The sequence below is a fragment of the Dendrobates tinctorius genome, unplaced genomic scaffold (assembly GCF_039654945.1).
Source record: "Dendrobates tinctorius isolate UK_male_01 unplaced genomic scaffold, ASM3965494v1 ptg000047l, whole genome shotgun sequence".
Lineage (NCBI taxonomy): Eukaryota > Metazoa > Chordata > Amphibia > Anura > Dendrobatidae > Dendrobates > Dendrobates tinctorius.
In genome coordinates, this window is record NW_027361715.1 from 10,583,688 (window position 1) to 10,604,887 (window position 21,200).

At 45.9% G+C, this 21,200-nt stretch overlaps 1 protein-coding gene across 2 annotated transcripts in view; it reads left to right on the top strand.

Annotated features, from left to right (window-relative positions):
• Positions 1 to 21,200, top strand: part of RBL2 (RB transcriptional corepressor like 2) — a 71,930-nt gene that overhangs the window by 32,143 nt on the left and 18,587 nt on the right. For both annotated transcript variants that reach the window (XM_073576196.1, XM_073576197.1), the window contains 5 exons: positions 12,783 to 12,943; positions 13,324 to 13,388; positions 13,461 to 13,644; positions 14,264 to 14,430; positions 20,962 to 21,071. In XM_073576196.1, the coding sequence (XP_073432297.1) occupies positions 12,783 to 12,943; positions 13,324 to 13,388; positions 13,461 to 13,644; positions 14,264 to 14,430; positions 20,962 to 21,071 (687 nt within the window). The remainder of the gene's footprint in view (positions 1 to 12,782; positions 12,944 to 13,323; positions 13,389 to 13,460; positions 13,645 to 14,263; positions 14,431 to 20,961; positions 21,072 to 21,200) is intronic.

The window sequence follows — 21,200 nt, forward strand, 5'->3', positions numbered from 1 at the left end:
TGGTTTGCACGTTCATGACGGGCCAATTTTTACAATTCTGACCACTGTACCTTTATGAGGTCATAACTCTGGAACGCTTCCATGGATCCCGGTGATTCTGACATTGTTTTCTCGTGACATATTGTACTTCATGTTAGTGGTAAAATTTCATTCAAATAACTTGCGTTTATTTGTGAAAAAAAATGGAAATTTGGCAAAAATTTTGAAAATTTCGCAATTTTCCAACTTTGAATTTTTATGCCCTTAAATCACAGAGATACGGCACACAAAAAACTTGATAAGTAACATTTCCCACATGTTTACTTTACATCAGCACAATTTTGGAACCAAAATTTTTTTTTGTTAGGAAGTTATAAGGGTTAAAAGTTGACCAGCGATTTCTCATTTTTACAACACCATTTTATTTTTAGGACCACATCACATTTGAAGCCACTTTGAGGGGTCTATATGATAGAAAATACCCAAAAGTGACACCATTCTAAAAACTGAACCCCTTAAGGTGCTCAAAACCACATTCAAGAAGTTTATTAACCCATTAGGTGCGTCACAGGAATTTTTTTGAATATTTAAAAAGAAATGAACATCTAACTTTTTTTCACAAAAAAAATACTTCAGGTTCAATTTTTTTTTATTTTACCAAGGGTAACAGGAGAAATTGGACTGCAAAAGTTATTGTGCAATTTGTCCTGAGTACGCTGATACCTGATTTGTGGGGGGGAACGACTGTTTCGGCGCATGGCAGAGCTCAGAATGGAAGGAGTGCCGTTTGACTTTTTCAATGCAAAATTGGCTGGAATTCAGATCGGACGCCATGTCACGTTTGGAGAGTCCCTGATGTACCTAAACAGTGGAAACCCCCTACAAGTGACCCCATTTTGGAAACTAGACCCCCCAAGGAACTTATCTAGATATGTGGTGAGAACTTTGAACCCACAAGTGCTTTACAGAAGTTTATAACGTACAGCGGTACAATTAAAAAATCATATTTTTTCCACAAAAATGATCTTTTCACCCCAATTTTTATTTTCCCAAGGGTAACAGGACCCTAAAAGTTATTGTGCAATTTGTCCTGAGTACGCTGATACCCCACATGTGGGGGTAAACCACTATTTGGGCGCATGGCAGAGCTCGGAAGGGAAGCAGTGCCATTTGACGTTTTTGGCTGGAATTGAGATCGGACACCATGTCGCGTTTGGAAAACCCCTGATGTACCAAAACAGTGGAAATCCCCCACAAATGACACCATTTTGGAAACTAGACCCCCTAAGGAACTTATCTAGATGTGTGGTGAGAACTTTGAACCCCCATGGGCTTCACAGAAGTTTATAACATAAAGCCATACAATTAAAAAATCATATTTTTTCCACAAAAATGATCTTTTCACCCTCAATTCTTATTTTTCCAAGGGTAACAGGACCGTAAAAGTTATTGTGCAATTTGTTCTGAGTACGCTGATACCCCACATGTGGGGGTAAACCACTATTTGGGCGCATGGCAGAGCTCGGAAGGGAAGCAGCGCCATTTGACGTTTTTGGCTGGAATTGAGATCGGACACCATGTCGCGTTTGGAAAACTCCTGATGTACCAAAACAGTGGAAACCCCCCACAAATGACACCATTTTGGAAACTAGACCCCCTAAGGAACTTATCTAGATGTGTGGTGAGCACTTTGACTCCCCCAGTGCTTCACAGAAGTTTATAATGCCCGGGCGTGAAAATAAATAATTCATATTTTTTCCACAAACATGATCTTTTAGTCACCATTTTTTTATTTTCCCAAGGGTACCAGGAGAAATTGGACCCGCAAAAGTTGTTGTCCAATTTGTCCTGAGTATGCTGATACCCCATATGTGGGAGAAAACTACTGTATGGGCACACGTCGGGGCTCGGAAGGGAAGTAGTGACGTTTTGGAATGCAGACTTTGATGGAATGGTCTGCGGGTGTCATGTTGCCTTTGGAGAGCCCCTAATGTACCTAAACAGTGGAAACCCCCCACAAATGACCCCATTTTGAAAACTAGACCCACTAACGAACTTATCTAGATGTGAGGTGAGCACTTTGAACCCCCAAGGGCTTCACTGAAGTTTATAATGCCAGGGCATCAAAATAAAAAAATCGTATTTTTTCCAGAAACATGATCAATTAGTCCCCAGTTTTTTCATTTTCCCAAGGGTAACAGAAGAAATTGGACCCGCAAAAGTTGTTGTCCAATTTGGCCTGAGTACGCTGACACCCCATATGTGGGAGAAAACTACTGTATGGACACACGTCGGGGCTCGGAAGGGAAGCAGTGACGTTTTGGAATGCAGACTTTGATGGAATGGTCTGCGGGTGTCATGTGTGTTTGGAGAGCCCCTGATGTACCTAAACTATTGAAACTCCCAACAAGTGACCCCATTTTGGACACTAGACCCCCCACGGAACTTATCTAGATGTGTGGTGAGCACTTTGAACCCCCAAGTGCTTCACAGAAGTTTTATAACACTCGGACGTGAAAATAAAAAAATCATTTTTTTCCACAAAAATGATATTTTTGCCCCCAATTTTTTATTTTCCTAAGGGTAACAGGAGAAATTGGACCCCAAAAATTGTTTTGCAATTTGTCCTGAGTAGGCTGATACCCTACATGTGGGGGTAAAACACTGTTTGGGCGCATGGCAGAGCTTGGAAGGGAAGGAGCACCATTTGACTTTTTCAACTCAGAATTGGCTGGAATTGAGATCAGACGCCATGTTGCATTTGGAGAGCCCCTGATGTGCCCAAACAGTGGAAACCCCCAATTATAACTCCAACCCTAACCCCAACACACCCCTAACCCTAACCCTAGCCCTAACCCTAGCCCTAACCCTAGCCCTAACCCTAAGGCTGTGTGCACACGCTGCGGATTTTGCTGCGGTTCCGCAGCGGTTTTGGCTGCTGCGGACCCGCAGCAGTTTCTGCTGCGGTGTACAGTTCCATGATTCCCTATGGGAATCAAAAACCGCAGTGCAGACGGTGCGGAATTTTCCGCGCGGATTATCTGCGGTTTTCAATCCGCAGAAAGAATTGACATGTCAATTCTTTCTGCGGATTCTCCTGCGGTTTGCCATCTCCTCTATTGAGGAGATGAAAAACCGCAGAGCAATCCGCAGGTAAAACCGCAGGTCTTTTGACCTGCGGATTTTACAAAATCTGCGCTGATGAATCCGCACCTAATCCGCAGCGTGTGCACACAGCCTTACCCTAACGGGAAAATGGAGATAAATACTTTTTTTTTAGTTTTATTATTTTTCCCTAACTAAGGGGGTGATAACGGGGGGTTTGATTTACTATTTATGGCGGTTTTTATGTTTGGCGGCTGTCGCACGCTAAAAGACGCTTTTTATTGTAAAATAGTTTTTGCATCACCACATTTTGAGAGCTATAATTTTTCCGTCTTTTGACCCACCGAGTCATGTGAGGTCTTATTTTTTGCGGGACGAGTTGACGTTTTTATTGGTACCATTTTCGGGCACGTGAAATTTTTTGATCGCTTTTTATTCCGATTTTTGGGACGCAGAATGAAGAAAAACCAGCGTTTCATGAATTTCTTTTGGGGGGGTGCGTTTACACCGTTCTGCGTGCGGTAAAATTGATAAAGCAGTTTTATTCTTCGGGTCAGTACGGTTACAGAGATACCTCATTTAGGTCGTTTTTTTATGTTTTTGTCGGTTTTATGCAATGAAAACTATTTTATATAAAAAATAATTATTTTTGCATCGCTTTATTCTGCGAGCTATAACTTTTTTATTTTTTCGCTGATGATGCTGTGTGGTGGCTCGTTTTTTGCGGGACAAGATGACTTTTTCAGCGGTACCATGGATATTTATATGCATCTTTTTGATCGCGCGTTATTACACTTTTTGTTTGGCGGTATGATAATAAATCATTATTTTTTGCTTTGTTTTTTATTTTTTAAGGGGTTCGCTAAAAGGGTTAACTAATGGGACAGTTTTATAGGGCGGGTCATTACGGACGCGGCGATACTTAAAATGTGTACTTTTATTGTTTTTGTTTTTTTTATTATTTCCAAAAAATGGATTTATTGAGGGAATTTTTTTTTTTTTTTTACTTCATTACATAGTCCCAGGTGGGACATCACTGTCCTGTGACAGATCGCTGATCTGTCACATCACAGATCACTGTGACAGATCAGCAATCTGTCACAGGCATTGAAGAAGACTTCCTCTTGCCTGCGCTTTGCAGGCACTGAGGAAGCCAGCTTCCTCAGGTCCCCGAAGGCCCCCGTCGCCATCTTGGATCCGGGGGCCTGGAGGATAGGAGCCCCCGGCAGCAGCACTGCACATTGCGCTGCTGTGGGGGGCTCAGGGAAGCACGGAGGGAGCCCCCTCCCTCCCGATGCTTCCCTTTAACTCCCGGTACACCGCGATCATGTTTGATCGCGGTGTGCAAGGGGTTAACGTGTCGGGGGCGGTCCGTGACCGCCCCTGACACATAGTGCCGGGTGTCAGCTGTGATAATCAGCTGACACCCGGCCGCGATCAGCGGCGCTCACCACGTGGGCGCCGCTGATCGCGGTAGACGTACTATCCCGTCCACGGTCATACGGGCCCGGGTACCGTGGACGGGATGGTACGTCGGATGTCAGGAAGGGGTTAAGGGATCCCCGGTATGGAAGTTAGGATGTGGGATATTAGGGGTAGTAGTCCGGTAGCTCTGGCTGACAGGATGATGTGGGATATTAGGGGGAGTAGTCCGGTGGCTCTGGCTGACGGGATGATGTGGGATATTAGGGGTAGTAGTCGGGTGGCTCTGACGGGATTATGTGCGATATTAGCGGTAGTAGTCCTGTGACTCTGGCTGACGGGATGATGTGGGATATAAAGGGTAGTAGTCCGTTGGCTCTCGCTGACGAGATGATGTGGGATATTGGGGGTAGTAGTCTGGTGACTCTGGCTGATGGGATGATGTGGGATATTAGGGGTAGTAGTCTGGTGACTCTGGCTGACGGGATGATGTGGGATATTAGGGGGAGTAGTCTGGTGACTCTGGCTGACGGGATGATGTGGGATATTATCTGTAGTAGTCTGGTGACTCTGGCTGATGGGATGATGTGGGATATTAGGGGTAGTAGTCCGGTGGCTCTGGCTGACGGGATGATGTGGGATATTAGGGGGAGTAGTCCGGTGGCTCTGGCTGACGGGATGATGTGGGATATTATCTGTAGTAGTCTGGTGACTCTGGCTGATGGGATGATGTGGGATATTAGTGGTAGTTGTCCGGTGGCTCTGGCTGACGGGATGATGTGGGATATTAGGGGGAGTAGTCTGGTGACTCTGGCTGACGAGTTGATGTGGGATATTAGGGGTAGTAGTCTGGTGACTCTGGCTGATGGGATGATGTGGGATATTATCTGTAGTAGTCTGGTGACTCTGGCTGACGAGATGATGTGGGATATTAGGGGTAGTAGTCCAGTGGCTCTGGCTGACAGGATGATGTGGGATATTAGGGCTAGTAGTCCGTTGGCTCTAACGGGATGATGTGGGATATTAGCGGTAGTAGTCCGGTTACTTTGGCTGACCGGATGATGTGGGATATTATAGTGAATGTGGCTATGCGGAGTGGGTGGGGAGATATATATATATATATATATATATATATATATATATATATATATATATATATATATATATATATATATATATATATATATATATATATATATATATATATATATATATATATATATAGAGAGAGAGAGAGAGATATATTAGTAGAGACCAAAAGTTTGGACACACCTTCTCATTCATAGTTTTTGTATTTTCATGACTATGAAAAATTGTAGTTTCACTCTGAAGGCATCAAAACTATGAATTAACACATGTGGAATTATATAATTAACTAAAAAGTGTGAAACAACTGAAAATATGTCTTATATTCTAGGTTCTTCAAAGTAGCCACCTTTTTCTTTGATTACTGCTTTGCACACTCTTGGCATTCTCTTGATGAGCTTCAAGAGGTAGTCACCGGAAATGGTCTTGAAGGAGTTCCCAGAGATGCTTAGCACTTGTTGGCCCTTTTGCCTTCACTCTGCGGTCCAGCTCACCCCAAACCATCTCGATTGGGTTCAGGTCTGGTGACTGTGAAGGCCAGGTCATCTGGCGTAGCAACCCATCACTCTCCTTCTTGGTCAAATAGCCCTTACACAGCCTGGAGGTGTGTTTGGGGTCATTGTGCTGTTGAAAAATAAATGATTGTCCAACTAAACGCAAACCGGATGGAATAGCATGCCACTACAAGATGCTGTGGTAGCCATGCTGGTTCAGTATGCCTTCAATTTTGAATAAATCCCCAACAGTGTCACCAGCAAAGCACCCCCACACCATCACACCTCCTCCTCCATGCTTCACGGTGGGAACCAGGCATGTAGAGTCCATCGGTTCACCTTTTCTGCGTCGCACAAAGACACGGTGGTTAGAACCAAAGATCTCAAATTTAGACTCATCGGTCCAAAGCACAGATTTCCACTGGTCTAATGTCCATTCCTTGTGTTCTTTAGCCCAAACAAGTCTCTTCTGCTTGTTGCCTGTCCTTAGCAGTTGTTTCCTAGCAGCTATTTTACCATGAAGGCCTGCTGCACAAAGTCTCCTGTTAACAGTTGTTATAGAGATGTGTCTGCTGCTAGAACTCTGTGTGGCATTGACCTGGTCTCTAATCTGAGCTGCTGTTAACCTGCGATTTCTGAGGCTGGTGACTTGGATGAACTTATCCTCCGCAGCAGAGGTGACTCTTGGTCTTCCTTTCCTGGGGCGGTCCTCTTGTGAGCCAGTTTCTTTGCAGCGCTTGATGGTTTTCGCCACTGCACTTGGGGACACTTTCAAAGTTTTCCCAATTTTTCGGACTGACTGACCTTCATTTCGTAAAGTAATGATGGACACTCGTTTTTCTTTACGTAGCTGCTTTTTTCTTACTATGTAAATTCTAACAGTCTATTCAGTAGGACTATCAGCTGTGTATCCACCAGACTTCTGCACAACACAACTGATGGTCCTAAACCCATTTATAAGGCAAGAAATCCCACTTATTAAACCTGACAGGGCACACCTGTGAAGTGAAAACCATTTCCGGTGACTACCATAATTCATAGTTTTGGTGCCTTCACAGTGAATCTACAATTTTCATAGTCATGGAAATAAAGAAAACCGGACCCCGCCAATTGGCTGCACATAAAACACACACACGTACGGTACAGAAAGTATTCTGACCCGTTTAAATTTTTCACACTTTGTTTCATTGCAGCCATTTGGTAAATTCTAAAGTCTTTTTTTTTTTTCTCATTAATGTACACTCTGCACCCCATCTTGACTGAAAAAAAAACAAATGTAGACGTTTTTGCAAATTTATTAAAGAAAAACTGATATCACATGGTCATAAGTATTCAGTCCCTTTGCTCAGACACTCATATTTAAGTCACATGCTGTCCATTTCCTTGTGATCCTCCTTGAGATGGTTCTACTCCTTCATTGGAGTCCAGCTGTGTTTAATTAAACTGATAGGACTTGATTTGTAAAGGCACACACCTGTCTATATAAGACCTCACAGCTCACAGTGCATGTCAGACCAAATGAGAATCATGAGGCCAAAGGAACTGGCCAAGGAGCTCAGAGACAGAATTGTGGCAAGGCACAGATCTGGCCAAGGTTACAAAAGAATTACTGCAGTACTCAAGGTTCCTAAGAGCACAGTGGTCTCCATAATCCTTAAATGGAAGAAGTTTGGGACCACCAGAAGTCTTCCTAGACCTGGCCGTCCTGCCAAACTGAGCAATCGTGGGAGAAGAGCTATAGTGAGAGAGGTAAAGAAGAACCCCAAGATCACTGTGGCTGAGCTCCACAGATGCAGTAGGGAGATAGGAGAGAAATCGCTGCAGCCCTCCACCAGTCAGGCCTTTATGGCAGAGTGGCCTGAGTGAAGCCTCTCCTCAGTGCCAGACATGAAAGCCCACATAGTTTGCTAAAAAACACATGAAGGACTCCTAGACTATGAGAAATAATTTTCTCTGATCTGATGAGACGAAGATAAGAATTATCACCACAAAGTTCTAAGTGGTATGTGTGGAGAAAACCAGGCACTGCTCATCACCTGCCCAATAAAATCCCAACAGTGAAACATGGTGGTGGCAGTATTATGCTGTGGGGGTGTTTTTCAGCTGCAGGGACAGGATATCTGGTTGCAATTGAAGGAAACATGAATGTGGCCAAGTACAGAAATCTCCTGGATGAAAACCTCTTCCAGAGTGCTCTGGACCTCAGACTTGGCTGAAGGTTTACCTTCCAACAAGACAATGACACCAAGCACATAGCTAAAATAACAAAGGAGTGGCTTCAGAACAACTCTGACCATTCCTGACTGGCCCAGCCAGAGCCCTGACCTAAACCCAATTGAGCATCTCTGGAGAGACCTGTAAATGGCTGTCCACCAACGTTCACCATCCAACCTGATGGAACTGGAGAGGATCTGCAAGGAAGAATGGCCGAGGATCCCCAAATCCAGGTGTGAAAAACTTATTGCATCATTCCCAAGATCCCAAGAAGACTCATGGCTGTACTAGCTCAAAAGGTGCTTCTACTCAATACTGAGCAAGGGGTCTGAATACTTATGACTGTGATATTTCATCTTTTTTTAATTTGTAAAAATTTCTACATTTCTGTGTTTTGTTTTTTTTTTTGTTTTTTTTTCCAGTCAAGATTGGGTTCAGAGTGTACATTTAATGAGAAAAAAATGAACTTTTTTGAATTTACCAAATGGCTGCAATGAACCAGAGTGAAAAATTTAAAGGGGGTCTGACTACTTTCCGTACCCGCTGTGTGTACACACGTATACACACACACACACACACACACACACACACACACACACACACACACACACACACACTCTCTTTCTTAGGGAGATCTTTTAGGTCTACATATAAAGTAATACATAAGACTCCTATCTGTGAGTCATAAGGGCCTGGTGGAGCTGCATGTACGGTCTTGGTCTGAGAACCCATCTACATATGATATTAATTATCCTCACAATTTTCCATTAAGTCAGCAATGCCCCCTTTTTTTTTTTTTTTTTTTCTTTTTTCCTTTCTTCTCTGGAGTATGAGATTTTATTGCGGCTTTGATTTTTAAATGGGGGAAATAAAATCCTCTGAAACCTGTGGCCTTCAGTCGTAATGATCAGGTAAATTCCTTTATCCTCTTACTATATTGTTGTGGTTCAGGTTTTCACAGTGATAGACCATATTTGTACATGTATCACACCTCTGTGTGTCATATATCTGGGGCTATTTCCATATTTTTGTAACCCAGTGTTATATAACACATGATATATAATGGCTACACTTCCATCTGTGCGATATAGAAGGTGTGAATGGCCTTACTGCCTGTACTGGAAGAGTATGGGAAACCCAGAGAGACGGAGGGCATAGACCACAGAAGAAATCTGGGAGGAAATAAGTCGTGAAGCTCAGAACTATAGAAGGCTGCCAGAATGTCAGCTAAAAGACCTGCTGGCGAGAGGGGGCGCGCTGGAGAAGGGAGCACACTGGCGAGAGGGGGTACACTGCTTATGTGCAATTGTTCCAAAAGAGACATCTAGGAGCAGTAGCCACATTTACACTTTTCTTGGTGCGGTCTACAAAGACTCCCCTGATTTATAGACCACTAAACTGGAGAATATAGTGAAGTTCAGACTTTTCATGAAATGGGCACATATTATGTATTGATGACATTGCCTCACTTGTCTTACCTGCATGTTCAGTCTTGTTCTTTTACCACTCGCTTTCTCTTCTCTTTTTTTCTTTCTTGCTCGCTTTTCATATTTTTTTTTTTTTTCTGCAGCGCTGCAGACAATTGGTGAGCTCTGCCCCCGGCTCATTGATTGACTGGGGCTCTGTTGACATAAGCGCTGCAGACAATAATAGGCACCGGGAGCACCGGCCAAAACTCTGCGCTGTACTTTGGGAAGGGGAGTAGTAAAGTAGTGTTTTGTTTGTCATTAAGGAAAAAACAAAAACCCTAATGCCAGGTACTGCACTTCTGTCTGTCACATTGTATATGGGCATAATATAGAGGCAGGCTTTCAATTCATGATAGCCAAGCTAGTGGGCAATGGCAGATGCGATGCATGTTGGGAAGTGAGGAAAAAGAAAGTCCCGGCACCTATAGTGCTGACAGATTGCTGATAAGGGGGGAACCACCTACAAAAATATAGTGGAAGAAAGGTTAGGTCCAGGAGCTGTCCTGATGATCATGGTCTATCATAATGATGTTTGTGCAAAAAAAAACAAACATTTTTTCCTTGATGTTGAGGATGAGAAATCAAGTCCATGTTTTTATAAAGTAATTTGTGTTACAGGGAGTCTGGCAGCCTAATCTGGCAGTATAAACTAAGCCCAAGGCTTTGTAGGGAATGTAAACCCAATAGGTATGCCCTTTAGTGGTCTAATTGCTGCATTAAATATGCGGAAACGGAAATATAATCAAACATGTGAATCCTAGGCGTGGCTGAACAGCTCAGTGTAATGCTCCGCACACTGGTTTTGCATGTCCCCGCCTCCCTCACGGGTGATTGACAGCACTGGCTTGTCTGTAAAGAGCACGGTCTGCAGAGAAAGGTCATGCAAGTCATCGCTGTCTATCACCAGCGAGGGAGGCCAGTCATGTAAAACCAGCCGGCGGAGCGGCGCACGGTCTTGGTCACAGCCGGGGTGCACCAAGTATCCTAATCAGCATATTTGATTACAACGTAGTTTCTGTATAAGAGGTCGCAATTAGGCCTTTACGGGATTGACTCTTATAAGGGCTGTATCCCTACAAGGCTGTGTGCTTAATGTATACTCAGATTTATCTCTCTGGCCAAGATCTCGCCTCTCTGCTGTCCAGAATCCCCAGAGCATCTATCAGCCATACCCTCCATCTCCTCTCGCTTTCTAAACTCAGTGTGGACAAAACTGAAATCATCATTTTCCTCCATCTCCCCTAACCCCCCATACCTGATCTATCTATCACAATGACACCAGCATTTATGCAGTACCTGAAGTCCGCTGCCTCGTAGTAACCCTCAACTCTGCCCTGTCCTTCAAACAGCACATCCAAACTCTTGCCGCCTCCAGCTCAAAAATATTTCCAGGATCCGTCCTTTCCTTAACATGGAATCTACTGAAATGTCAGTGCATACCCTCATCCTCTCCTGCCTCGATTACTGCAACACCCTCCTCTGTGGCCTCCATGCTAACACCCTCGCACCTCTCCAGTCTATCTTTCACTCTGCTGCCCGACTTTAATCAACCCCTCTCCTTGCTACTCTCCTTACTTCCCTTCACAATTCCCTTCATTGGCTCCCAATCCCCAAGTTTCCAGTTCATATTAACACTGCCCTACAAAGCCATCCATAATCGTCTCCACCGTATATTTCCGAACTAATCTCCTGATATCTTCCAACATGCGATTTCATTCTCTCCTCCACGGTACGTTCCTCACCCAATCTCCTCCATAACTTCTCCTGAGTATCCCCCATTCTCTGCCCCAACACGTCCGATTATCCTCCACACTCAGATCTTTCAGGCAGAACTTGAAACCTCATCTCTTCAAGAAAGCTTGCAGCCTGCAATGACCCCAGTGCCTCCTCACCACCACTGAAGCTGCTGCAACGCCCCAGCCTCCTGTCCCCTTCCCCATTATCCTGCAGAATGTATGGCTGCTAGGGTTGGGTCCTCTCCCCTCTGAGGTGTCTTCTTTGTAATTTCTACTTGTGTTTTTCATGTAACCCTTCTGTTGTACAGCACCATGGAATCGGTGCTCTAGTAATAAATATTATTGTCCTTTTCTCAAACAATGGCAAATGTAATTTTGCCTAAATGGTAGCACGTTTAGGCCACACACGATGCTCACAGGAGCACGAGCTTTATACAGCCTGCCCTAGTCATTTTAAAACACCTCTCCTCTGGTCACATGGAGAAATGACCGTACCCCTGGTTCTGTACTTTAAGTAAAATTGGACATCACATGCCAACACCTCAAACAGTGTCTACACAAACCATCAGAAGGGGTTTGCTCAACATCTGGTTATGAGCTAGACGTCCCACTACAGATGCCCATTGACCTCAAGCCACTCTTCTCATAGGCTCTCATTGTGCTGAGGGAAGCAGCAATGGGGACTGGAATGGAGGAATAATCCCTTCAGAGAGGAGTCCTGCTTTTGTCTTGATACAATGCTAGCCGAAGATTGGTCTGAAGACCACATGGGCATAGCCATGAGGATGAAACGTTGCTCCGGTCCTACTCCCTTTGCTTATAGTTTGGGGTGGCTTAATGGCCGGCAGCCGGATTCCTCTAGTCTTCAGTCTAGGTTTAGTTGAGGACCCTCAGACGACCATTAATGACCTCACTGATGGCAGTCATGGTATGTAAGTGCGGGGATTTCTGCACGGGGCTCATACTCTCTATAAATCGAGATGTTTTGAGACTTATTTCCATTTTTCATTTCCCCATCATTACCATGTTTGTTCATCCTGTGTAGTTAGTTCATTACTGAATTACAGATTGTTTATAAATGGTTTGAGACCGATCTGATAACCAGTTCACATAACACCTGGCAATAAACAAGTGAATTATTGTCATCATAAGCGGAGGGGATCTCGTCCAAAGCCTGGGAAAGCACCAGATCAGATTCCTTGCAGCTTTCCTGTAGGTCTGTCTACAGTAATTTACGTCTTCCATGAAATCGACTTATCTGCCTCTTCTTCCTGCAGGCCTTCCTGAGGATTTCAGCAGTAAAGACTTCAAACCTCCCTCTGAGCCTCCCTGCATCATCGAAACCCTCTGCTGCCTCCACCAAGGCTTACTTCTAGAAGTCAAAGGCATTAAAGAACACTTCTGGAAGCCGTACATCCATAGGCTGTTTGATAAAAAGGTACCAGTGACAACTTGTAGTGTTTGGAAACAAAATATCACACGCTGATTTATTTTATGATAGAGATTAAAAGCGAGCTGGCGCCACGGCAAAATATAACCGGGGTCTGACCATGGTGGCTAATGTACAGGTGTTGTTTCCTGAAACATTAGGAAGTTAGAGTCTAAATAAAACCCCAGTGGCCGATGTGAAAATTGCAAGATTTCTAGCTTTTATTTTGGGCAACAAATAATTATATAAAATATAAAATAATACATGTAACAGAAAAAAATCTGATTGAAACAATGGGTCACTTTTTGATTGTAGCTTGACTTTAATGTCTGAACTTCAGTATTAACAGAGATGAGGACAGGAATAAGACTGTGTGTTTGATCCTGCAGGTCCTCAAAGGAAAATCTGAATCGCTTACAGGATTTTTGGACCCAGGAAATTTTGCAGACAGTTTGTAAGTTTCATTTCTTCTTCCATGTGGTCTTCAGTAGTCACCGTGTCAGTCAGTACATGTAATCATCTACAGAAAAGCCATCAAAAAGACCTACGAGGTGTTTGTCCTGTCTGCTGGTCACCTGGACGAGCGCGTCTTCCTGGAAGATGCGGAGGAAGAGATCGGAAGCGTAGGCCACTATCTGAATCCTGAGCTGGGAGCGGAGTCCTCCGAGAGGGCGCAGGTGTCCTACCATTTACAGAAGCACTTCGACAGGGTAAATATGGCGGCAAATGGGCGAGGTGGAGGCTTCCTAGACGTGACATAAGGGAGTGTATGCTATTCACATAGTGGGGAACTAAAAACTGAATGTGGGGTCTATCATATTACATAGATCCTATAGGGGTGTCAGTCTGGAGATGACTTCCTCCAGTGGAACCATAGAGCCGCCGTCCCTCCTTTCCCTGACTGCTGTAGTAAGGACATGTATGGAAGAGCCACCGTCCCTCCTTTCCCTGACTGCTGTAGTAAGGACATGTATGGAAGAGCCACCGTCCCTCCTTTCCCTGACTGCTGTAGTAAGGACATGTATGGAAGAGCCACCGTCCCTCCTTTCCCTGACGGCTGTAGTAAGGACATGCGTGGAAGAGCTGCCACCCCATACTACTCAAGCTTGTCTAATTGCAGCCTCCTAATAATTCAGACATCTTGTAAGTCTGACGTTTAATTCTGGCAAGGAAATGAAAGGTAAACTGCAAACTTACGGAACACTTTGCAGATATCGTCTGTGAGTGGCATAATATCTTTCTGTGTAATGTTGTTGTTTTTTTTTTCTCTATAGCACATGACGTAAGGTGCAGGCTTCCTCGGTTCACTCCTTTTCTCCTTCCCTGCAGATGAAATCGTTGCGGATATCGACTCCCCTTACCAGTCTGAAGTACGTGAAGGAGAGCGCATCATTCCAGTCGCCTGTCTCCAGCGCCACATACAGCCTCAGTCGCCTCTTTACCATTCTATCTGGTCTGAAAGCCGCCCCCAGTGAGAAGCTGCAGCAGATGCTAAGGTTAGGCTTCAGGTTACATATAGATATGGGAGTGCCCTCCGTTCTGCAGGAGCTGATGTTTGATCAGATATAGTAATTGAGGTGCTCGGTGCCCCCTGGATGTGGCCAACAGGCTCAGTGCACTAGTCTACCACTGCTACCTCCCTCACTGGTGATTGACGGTACCGTCTTGTGTAGAGTAAGCAGTGTCTGCGGAGAGTGCCCAGGAAAGCCAGCACGGACAGTCACCAGTGAGGGAGGAGGAGACATGCAAATCAGTGGGCGGAGCGGTGCACTGAGCCTTTAGGCCACACCCAGGGTGCACCAAACGCCCTAATTAGCAAATTTAGTTAAACTTCAAATTAAGTGATTAGAATATCGAAGATGCCATTTTTTTTTTATATAGGGTCTGTATTCCCTACAACAGGGTACTTCAACTCCAGTCCTCAAGGCCCACCAACAGGTCATGTTTTCAGGATTTCCTTAGTATTGCTCAGGTGATAATTGCTTCACCTGTACAATACAAAGGAAATCCTGAAAACATGATCTGTTGGTGGGCCTTGAGGACTGGAGTTGGGGAACCCTGCCGTACAAGGCTTTGTGCTTAGATTATACCATGAGTCTGGGCTGGCAGACCCCTTTAATACAAAAATCTTTAGAAAACCCTGCTCTTGCTGTTCCCATTCTTCACATCAAGTTAAAACCACTTTCTCTAGTCACCTTCCATGACCACCATATCGGAGGATGTCTCCCCGCCCTAATGGGGGACAGGAAATGAACAAGAGGTTAAATAACCCTCCCCGTCCTACTACCTCCAGTGTTTTTCCTGTCCCCTATGGGGCATGAAGAGGTCCGGATAGTGCTGCCGTGGCCGGCGACTGGACGCACTACACCGAATACCTGGAAGCCAGACGGTCGGGGGCTCCGCTCTCCTCCTTGTCACAGGCCGCTCCCGTCTCTGCTGCGGCGCTACTCGGGACCTCCACCCGCCTCTCCTGCGCCCCCCCCTCCCGCGCGGGGTAAAGCGAGGTGGCGGCGTGCAGCTGGGGTCCTCGGTGAGCTCCCCGGCGTCCTCCTCCCCACAGCGGCGGGCGCACCCACGCACCAGAAGTGACGCGGCGCCGAACTTCCGGTTGATCATTCCAGCATGGCAGCTGCTGATAGAGGCTGGCGGGGTCTCGGGCCCGAGCTGAAACACACACACACACACACACACACACACACACACACGTCGTCCAAGGTGAACCGAGACCAAGGGGGCGGAGCCAGCGACCCCAGAAGGGGCAGGGGAACAGGACGGCCGCTGACAGCTGCGGAATCAGCCGCAAAGAACGGTGATCGAGATTACCCCCACCTGTGGACCAGGGGAGGAGGAGCACAGAACTCGCTGATGGACCTCGGTTATTAAAACCCTGGTCTGGGGGTGTCCAGGTAAGGCCATTTCTGCACTGGTGACTGTGACAGACTGACCATGTATGGCGATAAGCCCTCACCATCTGCTTCTGCGGAGCCCAGCGTTCACCCTCCTACTGTAAGTAGCGGGGTGGGTCCCCCCTTTATTCTGTCCGAATGGTCTCTGAGGTGACTTAGTATGCCTTCCCTCTCTGTTTTAGGGAGACAAGGCCCCTGACCCTATAAAGAAACCAAGCCGCAAGTGCGTGTGTGGTACCAAACTTTCCTCGATATATAGGAAGAAGCTGTCAGCCTTGCACAGATGACGTAATACGTGCAGAGCAGCCCTCCCTACTGGACAGTATAAAAATCCTCATCAAACATGAAGTCCAGACTTCTATGATGACTGTTGCCCAGACCCCGACACCACAGCCCCCTCCTGCTAGGAAAAGGAAAGCGGCCCCTGTGGAATCTGACTCGGGCGAGATTGATACCCCTAACTCAGAGGATGCATGGGAAGATGAGAGTTCCACTTCCGCCCCCAAACCCGATAACAAGAAATATTACTTCTCGTCTGAGGACATGGGGGATTTAGTTAGTATGGTAAGGGGCACTATGGGATTGGAGGAGGTGGAAGTGGAATGCTCTATTCAGGATGAAATGTTTGGGGGACTAAAGCTCAAAGACCAAAAGGGGTTTCCCATTCACGAAAACATCCGAAACCTGGTTATGCAGGAATGGGCCCTCCCCGAGAAAGGGCTTAGTGTTCCCTCAGACCTGAGAAATCTGTTTCCCCTAGAGGGAGATTGCTCCCTATGAGAGGTCCCTAAGTGGACGTGCAGGTGTCCAGGGTGACTAAAAGAACGGCTCTTCCATTCGAAGATTTGTCTCAGCTCAAGGATCCCATGGATCGGAAAACAGAGAGCCTACTCAGGAAATCCTGGGATGCCTCAACAACCCTGCTCAAGGCCAATATAGCCTCTACGTGTGTAGCAAGGTCCCTATTTCGCTGGCTGGGTACACTGGAAGACCACCTCACTCAGGGAACCTCCAGGGAAGAAATCCTTGACTCTCTTCCACTATTACAAAAAGCAACAGGGTTCCTAGCCGAAGCTTCCGTGGAATCCATACGGATAGCAGCAAAGTCTGCGGTCCTCTCCAACTCAGCCAGAAGAACACTGTGGCTGAAATCCTGGGGAGGAGACTTTACGTCAAAAACAAAACCCTGTATGATTCCCTTCCAGGGGAATTATGTGTTTGGCCCAGCTCTGGATGACATCCTAGAGAAAGCCACGGATAAAAAGAAGTCGCTTCCAGAACAAAGGAAACACAGGAAACAATTTTTTTCATCCCCCCCCCCCCCCCCCCTGTGACCAGCCCTCCCAGAGACATTTCAAAGGGAAGGGCAAAACGGGCCGGTGGAGTTATCCGAAAGGAGGTATGGGCAGAAATATTCTGGCCCCCCCAACAACAGCAAAACCCTACTGACAAACAATGATAGTATTCCGGTCGGGGGCCGACTCTCGAATTTCATAGATCAATGGCAGTCAATAACCTCAAACCATTGGGTTCATCGCACCATTCACGACGGACTGAGATTGGAATTCGAGAGTCCTCCCCCTCAGTGCCTGAGAATAGCCTCTCTACAGGCGCACCTCCAAAGATCCTTTCTGTCAGACATAAAGATACTTATGCACGCAAGAGCGATCTCCACAGTGCCACAACAGGAGGTAGGCAGAGGCCACTACTCTCGTCTCTTCGTAGTCGTAAAACCCTCTGGGAAGCACAGAGTTATTATAAACTTAAAGCCCTTAAACCAGGTGGTGAAGTACGGGCGATTCAAGATGGAGTCGATCAAGACAGCCATCCCCCCTCATAGGACAAGATTGGGTGATGGCTACATTAGACCTGAGGGACGCTTACTACCACGTCCCGATTCATCCAGACCACAGGAGACTCCTCAGGTTTGCAGTATCCCAGTGGTCCCAGGTCAACCATTACCAATTCAATGTCCTGCCGTTTGGGGTGTCATCAGCCTCTCGTGTATTTACCAAGGTGATGGCAGAGGCAATGATCTTCATTTGCCAGCAGGGGATCTGCATTGACCCATACCTAGACAACCTTCTAATAATAGCTCCATCCATATTTCGCCTGAACCAGGACGTAGAGAAATCTCTGGAGATCTTGCAATCCTTGGGTTCGATCCCCAACCTGGAGAAATCAGACCTTCATCCCTCAACAAGGAAAAAGTTCTTGGGGATACTCCTGGACTCGGGAAAGCAAACATCCTTTCCACCCAGGGAACGACAACTCAACCTGATTCAGAGAGTCTCCAAGTTCAGGGCCCAGAGAGCACCAACCCTGAGAGACACAATGTCCATGCTAGATTCGCTTACAGCATGTATCCAATCTGTCTCCTGGGCCCAAGCCCATACTCGGATCCTTCAGTCCTACGTACTCCGGTGTTCAAGGAAACACCAGAATATACTGACCAGGAGAAGCCCTCTTCCCGGTCATGTGAAGGTGTCTCTTCTATGGTGGCTGAGCCACCAGAATCTCCAGCAGGGGGTCAGCTGGGACCAGCTTCCCCTGAAAATTATCACCACAGATGCCAGTCAGAGAGGCTGGGTCGCTATAGTGGAGAAATCGCACTTCCAGGGGATATGGGCCCCAGATGTCAGAACCAGCTCCTCAAATGTGAGAGAACTAAGAGCGGTAGAGGAAGCGCTAAAGGCAGCATCAACCCTTGTCCAAAATCATCATGTACGTGTCTACTCAGACAATATGACTACAGTGTCCTACATACGTTGCCATTGAGGCACGAAATTTTCCAACCTAAAATTCGTGGCTACAAGAATCTTTTCTTGGGCAGAGAAATATCTACTGTCCATATCAGCAGTGCATCTAAGGGCGTTGGACAGCATGGAGGCAGACTTCCTCAGCAGGAAGGATGTCCATCCCGGGGAATGGAGCCTAGATCAGACAGTCTTTTTGTCTCTGGTCTCAAGATGGGGATATCCCGAGGTAGACCTTTTTGCCAGCGGTCAAAATGCAAAGGTAGAAACCTTTTTCTCCCTCAGCCCCACCGACGGAGCGTGGAAAGTGGATGCCTTCTCCCATCCGTGGCACTTCGATCTAGCCTACGCTTTCCCTCTGATTCCCATGATAGCGAGAACGCTACAGAAGATACGAGCAGAGCAAGTCACTACAATACTACTACTGGCTCCCTTGTGGCAGGGAGAGGCTGGTATGGAGCCCTACGAAACATGGCACAGGAAGGTTCAATACTTCTGCCCCAGAGAACCAATCTTCTTCACCAGGGTCCTCTGCTGCACCCAGACCCACGCAAAATGAACCTGGCGGCCTGGCTACTGAAGCCAGAATTCTAAAGGCTAAAGGCCTATCTGAAAAAGTAATCCAAACCCTACAAAAGAGTAGGAAACCAGTGACGAACGCCATTTATGGGAAGGTCTGGAAGAAGTTCTCATCTTGGTGCTCCCCAAATTCTCCAGATCCCTTCCATCCTAATATTGCACAGATCTTAGAATTTCTTCAGGACGGTCTAGATCTGGCACTCACTCCTAGTACCTTTTAAAGGTGCAAGTGTCAGCCCTTAGCTCATTCTACAACTAGGACCTGGCAAGCCATCGATGGATCAAACGATTCATAACCTCAATGTCTAGGATTCGTCCCAGACTCCGTAGCCAGATCCTCCCCCTGGGACTTGAACCTAGTTCTCAGGGGCTTGACCAATGAGCCATTTGAACCACTGTGTTCCACAACTCTGAAAAACTTAACACTAAAAACCGTGTTCCTGGTAGCAATTACTACCTAAGATGCATAGGAGAATTGCAGGCCCTTTCAAAACAGGAGCCATATTTAAACCATCATGAAGGATAGCATCATCCTGAGATTAGATCCCTCCTTTATGCCTAAGGTAGTCTCAAACTTTCACAGATTCCAGGATATTATATTGCCTTCCTTCTGCCCAAACCCCTCCAACTCGAAAGAAGAAGTGTTTCACACCCTCGATGTCCGCAGAGTAGTTCTCTTCTATATCCAGCAGACGGCGAGTTGGATGATTGACCAGAATTTATTCATTCAGATTTCAGGTCGAAATAAAGGCAAAAAGGCGGCAAAAAATACAATCGCGAATTGGATTAAGCAAGCGATCAACCTCGCCTACTCTTCACAGAACGAGCCCACTCTACTTGTTCAGTAGCAACATCGTGGGCAGAAAGAGGGAACGCATCTTCAGAGTAGATATGCAGAGCCGCCACCTGGTCGTTTGTCCACACATTCACCAGACATTATAGGCTAAATTTCAACAGGGATTTAACATTTGACAGGCTGTTGTCCCTCCCTAAGAAATTAGTTGTTGGTATTTCTCCGATATGGCTGTCGTGGAAGGTGACTAGAGAAAATAGAATTAGTCTTACCGGTAATTCGGTTTCTAGGAAACTTCCACGACAGCACTAATTTCCCTCCCTATCTGATATTCTACTGGATGATACCTGCACTTTGGTGGTAACTATACATGCTAGTGTGTACAGAAAAAACACTGGAGGTAGTAGGAAGGGGAGGGTTATTTAACCTCTTGTGCATTTCCTGTCCCCCATTAGGGTGGGGAGACATCCTCCGATATGGCTGTCGTGGAAGGTTCCTAGAAACTGAATTACCGGTAAGATTAATTCTATTTTTTTTTTTTGTGCACATGCCCGTCTAATAATTTCAGGAACTGTGCTGATGATGATGCTCTGTAATTTGCCATCCACTATTTAGTTCCTATTTATTAGCAATCTGCCAGCATTATAAGACCCGGGACCTCCTTTTCCTCACTTTTCAGAAGGCAATGCACCTGTTGTAATTCAATGGTTTGCCTACACTGAATAAACTGAGAGACAAAAACTCACCATCACTGTCATGATCTGACTCTGCTGCTGGATAAGGATTACACTTGACAACAGGCAGGGAACAGCAGGTTAGACAAAAGGGAGACTCCTGGTGACAGCACTGTGGGGTGGTTGTTTAATCGGTAAGACAACAGCATTTTTAAATAAGGATTTTCATATTTGGTCAAATTGTCTGAAATTCATTAACTATAAGGTAAAGAGTCAGGAGGAAATGGCCATATTCATAGTGTTTCCATGTGTATTGCAGTGCCTGTTCCAGAAACCCTACACAAACCATTACGAAGTGCCTGAAAGAAATGTTTGACGTGTTTTATGAACACACACTGTCGCAAGGTGGGGAGAGCCAGCACTGCAGAGGTAAGGAAACTGTAGATAGGAATTTTGTTTCTGACACTGGGCCAACGCCTCAGAGAGGGAACTTGTTACAGGGAACCTGTCATCAGGATAGTAGCCCGCTAACTAACGGCACATGTCTCTGTGACCTGC